A 12,416-nucleotide genomic window follows, 5' to 3' on the forward strand; every position below is an offset into this window, starting at 1 on the left:
AACCAACTAACATCATAATGACAGGATCAGTTTCACACATAACAATATTAACTTTAAATGTAAATGGGCTAAATGCTCCAATTAAAAGACACAGACTGGCAAACTGGATAAGGAGTCAAGACCCATCAGTGTGCTGTATTCAGGAAACCCATCTCATGTGCAGAGACACACATAGACTCAAAATAAAGGGATGGAGGAAGATCTATCAAGCAAATGGAAAACAAAAAAAGGCAGGGGTTGCAATCCTAGTCTCTGATAAAATAGACTTTAAACCAACAAAGATCAAAAGAGACAAAGAAGGCCATTATATAATGGTAAAGGGATCAATTCAACAAAAAGAGCTAACTATCCTAAATATATATGCACCCAACACAGGAGAACCCAGATTCATAAAGCAAGTCCTCAGTGACCTACAAAGGGACTTAAACTCCCACACAATAATAATGGGAGATTTTAACACCCCACTGTCAACATTAGACAGATCAACGAGACAGAAAGTTAACAAGGATATCCAGGAATTGAACTCAGCTCTGCACAAAGTGGAAGTAATAGACATCTACAGAACTCTCCACCCCAAATCAACAGAATATACATTTTTTTCAGCACCACACCTATTCCAAAATTGACCACATAGTTGGAAATAAAGCTCTCCTCAGCGAATGTAAAAGAACAGAAATTATAACAAACTGTCTCTCAGACCACAGTGCAATCAAACTAGAACTCAGGATTAAGAAACTCACTCAAAACCGCTCAACTACATGGAAACTGAACAACCTGCTCCTGAATGACTACTGGGTACATAATGAAATGAAGGCAGAAATAAAGATGTTCTTTGAAACCAACGAGAACAAAGACACAACATACCAGAATCTCTGGGACACATTCAAAGCAGTGTGTAGAGGGAAATTTATAGCACTAAATGCCCACAAGAGAAAGCAGGAAAGATCCAAAATTGACACCCTAACATCACAATTAAAAGAACTAGAAAAGCAAGAGAAAACACATTCAAAAGCTAGCAGAAGGCTAGAAATAACTAAAATCAGAGCAGAACTGAAGGAAATAGAGACACAAAAAACCCTTCAAAAAATTAATAAATCCAGGAGCTGGTTTTTTTGAAAAGATCAACAAAATTGATAGACCACTAGCAAGACTAATAAAGAAGAAAAGAGAGAAGAATCAAATAGATGCAATAAAAAATGAAAAAGAGGATATCACCACCGATCCCACAGAAATACAAAGTACCATCAGGGAATACTACAAACACCTCTACGCAAATAAACTAGAAAATCTAGAAGAAATGGATAAATTCCTCGACAAATACACCCTCCCAAGACTAAACCAGGAAGAAGTTGAATCTCTGAATAGACCAATAACAGGCTCTGAAATTGTGGCAATAATCAATAGCTTACCAACCAAAAAGAGTCCAGGACCTGATGGATTCACAGCTGAATTCTACCAAAGGTACAAGGAGGAACTGGTACCATTCCTTCTGAAACTATTCCAATCAATAGAAAAAGAGGGGATCCTCCCTAACACATTTTATGAGGCCAGCATCGTCCTGATACCAAAGCCTGGCAGAGACATAACCAAAAAAGAGAATTTCAGACCAATATCCTTGATGAATATTGATGCAAAAATCCTCAATAAAATACTGGCAAACTGAATCCAGCAGCACATCAAAAAGCTTATACACCATGATCAAGTGGGCTTCATCCCTGGGATGCAAGGCTGGTTCAACATACGCAAATCAATAAATGTAATCCAGCATATAAACAGAACCAAAGACAAAAACCACATGATTATCTCAATAGATGCAGAAAAGGCCTTTCACACAATTCAACAACGCTTCGTGCTAAAAACTCTCAATAAATTAGGTATTGATGGGACGTATCTCGAAATAATAAGAGCTATCTATGACAAACCCACAGCCAATATCATACTGAATGGGCAAAAACTGGAAGCATTCCCTTTGAAAACTGGCACAAGACAGGGATGCCCTCTCTCACCACTCCTGTTCAACATAGTGCTGGAAGTTCTGGCCAGGGCAATCAGGCAGGAGAAGGAAATAAAGGGTATTCAATTAGGAAAAGAGGAAGTCAAATTGTCCCTGTTTGCAGATGACATGATTGTATATCTAGAAAACCCCCTTGTCTCAGCCCAAAATCTCCTTAAGCTGATTAGCAACTTCAGCAAAGTCTCAGGATACAAAATCAATGTACAAAAATCACAAGCATTCTTGTACACCAATCATAGACAAACAGAGAGCCAAATCATGAGTGAACTCCCATTCACAATTGCTTCAAAGAGAATCAAATACCTAGGAATCCAACTTACAAGGGATGTGAAGGACCTCTTCAAGGAGAACTACAAACCACTGCTCAATGAAACAAAAGAGGATACAAACAAATGGAAGAACATTCCATGCTCATGGGTTGGAAGAATCAATATCATGAAAATGGCCATACTGCCCAAGGTAATTTATAGATTCAATGCCATCCCCATCAAGCTACCAATGACTTTCTTCACAGAATTGGAAAAAACTACTTTAAAGTTCATATGGAACCAAAAAAGAGCCTGCATCGCCAAGTCAATCCTAAGCCAAAAGAACAAAGCTGGAGGCATCACACTACCTGACTTCAAACTATACTACAAGGCTACAGTAACCAAAACAGCACGGTACTGGTACCACAACAGAGACATAGATCAATGGAACAGAACAGAGCCCTCAGAAATAATGCCGCATATCTACAACTATCTGATCTTTGACAAACCTGACAAAAACAAGCAATGGGGAAAGGATTCCCTATTTAATAAATGGTGCTGGGAAAACTGGCTAGCCATATGTAGAGAGCTGAAACTGGATCCCTTCCTTACACCTTATACAAAAATTAATTCAAGATGGATTAAAGACTTACATGTTAGACCTAAAACCATAAAAACCCTAGAAGAAAGCCTGAACAATACCATTCAGGACATAGGCGTGGGCAAGGACTTCATGTCTAAAACACCAAAAGCAATGGCAACAAAAGCCAAAATTGACAAATGGGATCTAGTTAAACTAAAGAGCTTCTGCACAGCAAAAGAAACTACCATCAGAGTGAACAGGCAACCTACAGAATGGGAGAAAATTTTTGCAACCTACTCATCCGACAAAGGGCTAATATCCAGAATCTGCAGTGAACTCCAACAAATTTACAAGAAAATACAAACAACCCCATCAAAAAGTGGGCAAAGGACATGAACAGACACTTCTCAAAAGAAGACATTTATGCAGCCAAAAAACACATGAAAAAATGCTCATCATCACTGGCCATCAGAGAAATGCAAATCAAAACCACAATGAGATACCATCTCACACCAGTTAGAATGGCCATCATTAAAAAGTCAGGAAACAACAGGTGCTGGAGAGGATGTGGAGAAATAGGAACACTTTTACACTGTTGGTGGGACTGTAAACTAGTTCACCCATTGTGGAAATCAGTGTGGCAATTCCTCAGGGATCTAGAACTAGAAATACCATTTGACCCAGCCATCTCATTACTGGGTATATACCCAAAGGACTATAAATCATGCCACTATAAAGACACATGCACATGTATGTTTATTGCAGCACTATTCACAATAGCAAAGACTTGGAACCAACCCAAATGTCCAACAACAATAGACTGGATTAAGAAAATGTGGCACATATATACCATGAAATACTGTGAAGCCATAAAAAATGATGAGTTCATGTCCTTTGTAGGGACATGGATGAAACTGGAAAACATCATTCTCAGTAAACTATCGCAAGGACAAAGAACCAAACACTGCATGTTCTCACTCATAGGTGAGAATTGAACAATGAGAACTCATGGACACAGGAAGGGGAACATCACACTCCGGGGACTGTTGTGGGTTGGGGGGAGGGGAAGAGGGACAGCATTAGGAGATATACCTAATGCTAAATGTCGAGTTAATGGGTGCAGCAAACCAACACAGCACATGGATATATATGTAACAAACCTGCACATTGTGCACATGTACCCTAAAACCTAAAGTATAATAATAAAATAAAATAAAATAAAATAAAGAAAGATAAATAAATTAAGAATTAAAATTCAAAAAAAAAAAGATTTCGTAATATACGGAGCATCAGGCAGAGTCCTCTGAAGAAAACTTCCTCAGTAGTGGAGCTAAATTAAATTGCAACTACAGGCTACTCTCAGCTAATCTTAACACAGCTTAAAAGCAAATATTGAAAAAGATCAACCTGAGAGATATCTATAGAATTTGTACTACAAGAAACATCAAAGGATGTCCTTCAAGCAGAAGGAAAACAACATCAAATGGCAATCTAGATCTCTGCACAGAAAAAGTGCAACAAACAGAAAATATGTTGGAAAAATATAAAAGATTTTTCCTCATTTTTAAAGATTACTTAAAAAGACAGTCGAATGTCTAAAGAAAAATAATAGCAAAGTATAAGGTTTATGTCACTTGCAGAATTAAATATCACTAAAGAACACACACAATAAGGCAGAAAATAGTTTACTATTGTATAATTCTTAGATTATGTATAGTGATATATTACTTGAAGTAGATTGTGATTAAAATATGTATATATGTATAGTGATATATTACTTGAAGTAGATTGTGATTAAAATATGTATATGGTAGACCCTAGAGAAGCCACTAAAAAGTAATCCAACAGTGAAGATAAAATACTCAAAAAATACTTAATTGATCCCAAAGAAATCAAAGGGCAAAAAGGACAGATGAAGTAAACAGAAAAAGAAAAATATATCCTGATAGATTTAAACCCAACCATATTGATGACTACATTAAATGTAAATGGTCTAAATCTCCAATTATGATTTAGAGATTATAAGATAACAATTTAACTATATGATTACAAAAACCTACTTAAAAATAAAGGTGTTCACAGGTTACAGGCAGAAGAATGGAGAAACATACTTTGAAGAGTGACTATATCAGCATCAGACAGTAGACTTCAATATAAGGAATATTATTGAAGAGACAAAATGACAGATCAATTCATTAGGAGAATGTAAGCTTAAATGTGTATGAATGCAAGTAGTAACAGCTCTAAAACAGATAAAGCAAAAAGTGGTATAATTGAAAGGAAAAACAGACAAATCCACAATTATAGCTGATGGTCTCAAGACTACTCTCTCAGTAATTGATAAGGCACAGAACGCTTGAACGATACTAACTGCCTATTTGATCCAATTGGCACTTATAGAACATTGTACCCGACAAGAGCAGAATATATATTCAAGTGCAAATGGAAGTCACTAAAATAGACTACATTCTGGGCCATAAACAAGTCTCAAATTTAAAAGGACTGAAACTATAAAGTGTGTTCTCTGACCTCAAAAGAATTAAACTGAAAATTTTTTAAAAAGTTATGTGGAAAATTACCAAATATTTGGAAACTGACACACTTTTAAATAAACAATGAGTCATACATACAAAAAATAACAAGGAAGATTAGAAAGTATTTTGAAGAGACTGAAACAACATAAAAATTTGTAGGATGTTACTTGCTTATATTAGAGAAAAAAGGTTTCAAATCAATGATCTAAGGCAGAAGTTGAAAAACTTTTTCTGTAAAGGGCCAAACGGTAAATATTTTAGGCTTTGCAAGCCACATAGTTTCTATCCTAACTATTTAACTCTGCTGTGGCAGTACAAAGGCAGCCATAAACAATACATAAATGAATGGATACGGCTATGCTCCAAGAAAAATTTACAAAAACAGGCAGTGGGCCAGATTTGGTACATGGAACACAGTTTGCTGACCCCTGTTAGAATATCAGCTCCATAAATGCAGAGAATTTTGTCTGTTTTGTTAACTACTGCATCCCCAAAAACGTTGTCGTTTATATTTAACAGTGCCTGACCCTTAACATATGCCAGATCAATACATGTTGAACGAATTAGCGAATTTAATCCTCAGAACAAGCATGAGTTAAAAATTGTCATTTTACCAATGAATATACTACAACAGTGATATACTACATGATCAATAAGTAAAGAACCAGTATTTAAGCTCAAGTCTGTCCAATTCCAAAGTTTTATGAGCTTTCCACTACATTACACTAATAAGACAAAGGCATTACTAATTGTAAAAGTTTCATACAACTTCATAATGGATTTTCCACCCGTTTTTCTTTTCCTGAGCCTCAGGACCAAATGAATAATACAATAAAGTTAAAACAATATCTAGAGATTTATGCTTATTTCCTCACCTATGTCATAATATATTTAAATATCTATATTTTGTATTAATATTTAGATTACAATTGATGCAACTAAACAGATTGAATCTTGAACACAAACCCCCTTGTAGTTTTATAACCAGGAACACTAGAGACTTAACTTATTTAAAACAGGTAGCATGTCTAGAGAACCCAATCAATTTTATGTGCTCAGACATGTAGCACACAGGAGTATGACATTAATTAGTATTTATTCTTTTCAAATGCACAAAGATGTGAAAAATGTGAGGGAGAAAAGGAAAAAAATAAAAAAAAAACACCAAAAGTGTCCCATTCTTTCTTGCCGTAAGAATGCCTCATTCAATCCTCTCCACATAGAGGAGGGCTCTTGGCTCTTGTGCCACTCACGTACTGCAGCCCTGTCCAGTGGGCTGCTATTTTGTGCTTTCAATAACCAGCTCTCGTAGCTGACCATACACATCTGCTTCCCTTCATAAGTCAATAATCAATGCCAGCTGTTCTCCAAAAATAGGCATTCAGAAAGCACTAGAGCAGCTCTGAATATAGATTCAGAGGACTGCACATCTTTCCATCATTTATTCGCTTGCCTGGGGTTTTACCATCATCACAATCAGCAGCGAGCTTGAAGGAGCCAACTACTGTTTCGTCAAGTTTTCCTCCTTTGGATGCTCAGGGTAGAATTGTTAAAAATCTGTGTACATGAGACCAACACTGCATACTAAGAACCTATTAAAGGGTAAGACAAATAGCATCCACACCATTTGCTTGCCCTGAAGGCTTAATGTTTATTGTAATCTGATGCTGTAATGATTGATGATGATGTCATGATGCTGAGAACTCATGGCTTCTACAGCCATTTTATAGATTACTAAACTCAGGAAAAAGATAAAAGTAAATGAAAAATGATATAATAAAGCTGAATTTTTCAGCTTCTTGACTGCCAGAACTTGCAATAAAAACATACTTAAATTATATAAGTCAACAAATCTTTGGGACAAATAAAAATAGATTGCTTACTGAAATTACATAAGGAAGGTAAGCTGTATCTTTATCCATAACCAATAAAAGAAAAAAATGTGTCCTCAAAGGGCTTAATTTTGGTGCTTGAATAGGGACTTAGGATAAGCAGGTTGTACTGGCTCCTGTAAAATCATCTCGCTTTTACCAGTGTATTTTAAGGTAAATATTTCCTCTTTAATTTTAAGTAATAAAGCATTACTTAATAGCCACTATTTAGAGACTGCTTGCAGTGTTCACTTTTCATTTTCTTCTCACTTAATCCTAGCCAAAACATGTGCTTCAGATCACATAATTTGTAAGGGGTAGGGCTGAAATTAAAACCAAACTAAACCTCATGGACTTGATTCTGAAGCTGCCCTGAGTCTCAAACAATGAAAATATACATGGTGCCTCACATACAAAGAAGTTAGGAAATGATTATCAGTTATGAAAGCAACAAAAAAATGCTAATCAGAAGTAACACTACCAACTTCCATTACCAAAACAGTGGAACCAAACCCAAGAACACTTCTTATGCTTAATTTTTCTCAACTAGATTTACATGGTGTTCCTACAGAACTCCAGAATTGTTCATCCCACTAGGTCCATTCCTTTGGGAACTCATGGGCTCCAAGTTATATTGAGAAAAGTATAAAGTAATAAACATTTGTATTTTAATCATTCACAGGAATCTTAACAGGATATGTAAAAATATGATACGCATTGGAAAAGCTTTCCTACAATCTAACTACATAGTGTACACTACCACTATGAGAGCTTCCAGCTTTACTACATGCTAAATCATAATATAAACAAATCTTATACTGATATAAAGATGCCCATATTCCCCAAAGGGAAGAAGATATTTAACACATTTCTGCTTCATACCCAGGACCACTGTGCAAACTGATTTCAAAAATCATTAGTCCAGAGAAACAGATGTACTTAAAACCCTATTGCTTTTGTTCATAGGACCCAATGCTTTTCTCTTCTTTGCCAGGTATCCGCAACTTCTTTCGTATTTTATTTATTTATTTATTTATTTTTTTTATGAGACGGAGTCTCGCTCTTTCGCCGAGGCTGGAGTGCAGTGGCGCGATTTCTCCTCACTGCAAGCTCCGCCTCCCGGGTTCACGCCATTCTGCTGCCTTAGCCTCTCGAGCAGCTGGGACTACAAGCGCATGCCACCACGCCCGGCTAATTTTTTGTATTTTTTAGTAGAGACGGGGTTTCACCATGTTAGCCAGGATGGTCTCGATCTCCTGACCTCGTGATCCACCTGCCTCGGCCTCCCAAAGTGCTGGGATTACAGGCATGAGCCACTGTGCCCGGCCCGCAACTTCTTATAAGAACAATAACCTATTTACCAGGTACTATGTGTCAAGCTCTGTGCTATGTACTTCGTATGCATTGTCACATGTATTCCTTCATATAGTCCTATAAAGTAGGTACTATTATATGATTCCCATTTTACAGATGAGGAAAAATAGGAAATTAGCTCAAGTTACACTGCCAGCAAGTGTCAGAAATAAGACTTTAATCCAGGACTATCTCACTACAGGGCCCTGCTCTTACCTACTAAGGTAAGAGAACAAAATGAGACCCCTAAAATTATCTGGTCTCAAACCCTCACTTTATAGATGAGGGCAATTTAACCCAAAGAGCATAAGTGAAATGTTCAACATCACACCTTGATTACTGGTAGAGTCAGTGCTAAAACCCAGGGCTTGCTTTCCTATACTCACTCTACTACCCCATATGGCCCTTTTCTAAAATTTGAAAACAGAAATACATTGTAATATCCTACACAAGTATTTCCATAAACTTTCTATCTGACTCACTGTACCATGCTCAGGAGACCTTCCCTGATTTTTTTGAAGCAATCAAAAGCTGCTCACCCTTGTAACTATGGCTGATTCTGAAAGATCAATATTTTTACAACTAAACTAACAATATAATCCACAATTTGCTAAGAGTTCTTATTATGATGGCTCAACGATGTTTTTCTCTTACATTTTAAAATGAGGTGAGTTGTAATCAATCTTTAATATGCTGGTTCTCAAACCTGGTCACATATTAGAACCACCTGAGTTGCTTTGAATGACCCAGTGTCCAGGCTACATCCCAGATTAATTAAATTAGAGACTACCTGGGCTGGAACCCAAGCATCAAAATTTCTTAAAACTCTGAGGTATTCTAATACACTACCAAGTTTGAAAACTAGGGCTTGAATAATTATTAAAACTTAAACATAACATTTCAGGTGGCATTAGATCAAATGAGCTAGACTAACATGATCTCTAGATCAAATGAGCTAGACTAACATGATCTCTAGATCAAATGAGCTAGACTAACATGATCTCTAATATTGTTATCAACTACATTAATCCACCTTCCTCAAAAAATTATTAGAAAACAAATTTAAGAGATTTCAAGAAAACTGTCCTATCATAGACCACCAGCCTCAGTTATTTGACAAGATTCTTCTTAGCTGGTTCTATAGAGAAACATATGGAAATCCTTAAATATACACACAAAGAGCAACCAGGCTACCATCCAAAATGAGCTCATAATCATAAACATACCCATTGTTGTTTCCAGGCACGTACTTGGGAAGCAACATCTTGGTCTATAATGAACTACACTCATGAATTAAGTCAGTGATAACAGTCCTCTTTCCAAAGCTAATTCTAAGAGGTTTCTTCCTTGATTTAGGTCACTATTAAATGACAACTGTGCATTTCAAATTAAATGACAACTGTGCATTTCACAAGGATATTAAACTCTCACATGTTTTGAATTCCATAGTAGAGGACACTGATTATTTATGGGGTCACATGACCAATCAAGATGATTTCAATCACTGATTAATAGAATTAACAATTAACAATGTTAATTAACAATTAACGCTAACAAACTTGTTAATTGTTCTTCCTAGTTTAAAACTTTAGTTATGGTAAATATTTGTATTTCTTACTTTCAGAGTATAATTAGCCCTTTTTCTGTTTTTTAAGTCTTCTCTAACTTGGTTTCTTCTAAGGAAGATGTTTCGGCTCTGACCTTGCCTACTTTTAGTCCCAACTGCATAGTAAATTGGCAAAGCTGAATAATTCTCAGTGCTTACTTGATTAAAATTTGATTCTAGTAAGAAATATATATTAAAATATTTCATTTTTAAAGAATGTTGATCTCATGGCCCTTTTTCTCAGTATTTAAAAAATAATTATTCTGATCCAAACATAATTCAGAATAAAAAATGTCTACTTACAGGTATCATCCAGTTAGCCAGGTCACCATATTTGGAAACCTGCATCGCTCCTAGCATTGTCAGATCGACATGTCCCCTGAGAAAGAGGAAGAATAAAGTGAACCTCACAAGCTTTTGTCCCCTTTGCTTGAACTTGTCAGCAATTAGAATAACTTCATACCACCAAAATACACTTGCTTCCCCCCACACACAACTGATTTCCTAATAGATCAGCTCCATGCTGACAGAGAAATAATCACTAAAAAATCTTTTTTCAAAAAAAGTTACAGTATACATTGTCTCAGTAACAAACTATGAACAGGTGTACACAGGAAGATTGTTTCCTTCAGTGAGGCAGAATGTGACTATCTGAACACAAACACTAGCTAGAAAGTGAACACAGTTTGAAGAAAATGTTGGAATCCTCAGAAAGCACCTTAGAAATGTTTATTTCAGTCTGGTTGGCACAAAGACATGGATTCCATTTTGGGGGTTCATTTCCTAACAGTGGGCTGGATATTCAATGCCCAACATTCGATGTGAATAATTTCACATCTTGCAGCCGAACAAACTCTGACAGTTTTCTGGCTGGGAAATGTGGCTGTGTTTCAGAGCCTTGCTAACACACTCAGAGGATGACTCAGCCCATTCCATACTGTGTGAAACATGAGGGGCTCTGTTATTACGTACCCTCTAATCATTGCAAATGATTCATCGCTGGAGAAAAAAGAGGCTCCTGGAAGAATAGTAACTGTTTCCTTGCCTAAACACACACACACGCACAAAAGAAAGAAAAGGCTATTAGATTTCTAAGAGTATCATGGTGAACAGAGATCCATATCTTCTCCATTCCCAAAAGAACTTAAGCTCCCTTTACCAGAATGCAGTGACATAGCAGGTGGGGGGACACAGTAGGAACCTTTTGTGGTGGAAAGCATTTTGTCACTGACATTGCTCTCGCCTGTGCATGATGATAATGAAAAGCAGACCACTTTTAGTTTTCTTATTGTTTGGAAATTCTCTACAGCAGCAGTCCCCTTTTTGGCACCTCAGACCGGTTTCATGGAAGACAATTTTTCCACGGACTGGGGGATGGGGATGGTTTCAGGATGAAACTGTTGTTCCACATCAGCTTATCAAGCATTAGGTTATCCTAAGGAATGGGCAACCTAGATCCCTCATATGCACAGTTTACAATGGGTTCAGTTGGGCTCCTATCAGAATCTAATGCTGCTGCTGATTTGAGAGAAGGCCAAGCTTAGGTGGTAATGCTCGTTCCCTCGCCCGCTGCTCACCTCCTGCTGTGCAGCCTGGTTCCTAACAGGCCATGGACTAGTACTGGTCCACGGCCCAGGGGTTAGGGATCCCTGTTCTACAGGAAATGCACCCCTCTATTGTCTATACCTCTCCAGCCTCTCATCATCCCCATTCCCTTCACAATCCACTGCTAAATACTACTTAGGAATGAGGAGGAAGGAAGTTCTGGGGTAACACCTGTCAGAATCTAATGCTACTGTAAGTCACTGAGACAGAGAGACTGTGGAATCAACATGAACATAAGAAGGAATGCAATTTTGAAGGGAATGACACAGGAGATGCACCGCAGTTTCTTTTTTTAATCAACAAATAACTTCAGTGATAAGAAGAATAACTTCTGAGACTCTAATGTACAGCATATAGTATTAACTATAGTTATATACAATTATACTATATAATTGAAATTTGCTAGAAAAGTAGATCTTAAGAGTTCTCACTACAAAAAAGGTAACTATGTGAGGTGATAGATGTGATAATGATTGTGGTAATCATTTCACAGTGTATATGTATATCAAATCATCACGTTACACGTCTTAAATATAAACAATTTTTATTGGTTAAGTGTATCTCAGTGAAGCTGGGCAGAAATAAAAATAAAACTAGAAAAC

At 36.8% G+C, this 12,416-nt stretch overlaps 1 protein-coding gene across 2 annotated transcripts in view; it reads right to left on the bottom strand.

Moving 5' to 3' along the window:
• OXCT1 (3-oxoacid CoA-transferase 1) overlaps positions 1-12,416 on the bottom strand; it is a 141,278-nt gene that overhangs the window by 61,239 nt on the left and 67,623 nt on the right. For both annotated transcript variants that reach the window (XM_030814016.1, XM_030814017.1), the window contains exons 12-13: positions 11,182-11,254; positions 10,513-10,588 (exon numbers count right to left, since the gene is read on the bottom strand). In XM_030814016.1, the coding sequence (XP_030669876.1) occupies positions 10,513-10,588; positions 11,182-11,254 (149 nt within the window). The remainder of the gene's footprint in view (positions 1-10,512; positions 10,589-11,181; positions 11,255-12,416) is intronic.

Source organism: Nomascus leucogenys, chromosome 6, assembly GCF_006542625.1.
Source record: "Nomascus leucogenys isolate Asia chromosome 6, Asia_NLE_v1, whole genome shotgun sequence".
In the NCBI taxonomy this organism is placed as follows: domain Eukaryota; kingdom Metazoa; phylum Chordata; class Mammalia; order Primates; family Hylobatidae; genus Nomascus; species Nomascus leucogenys.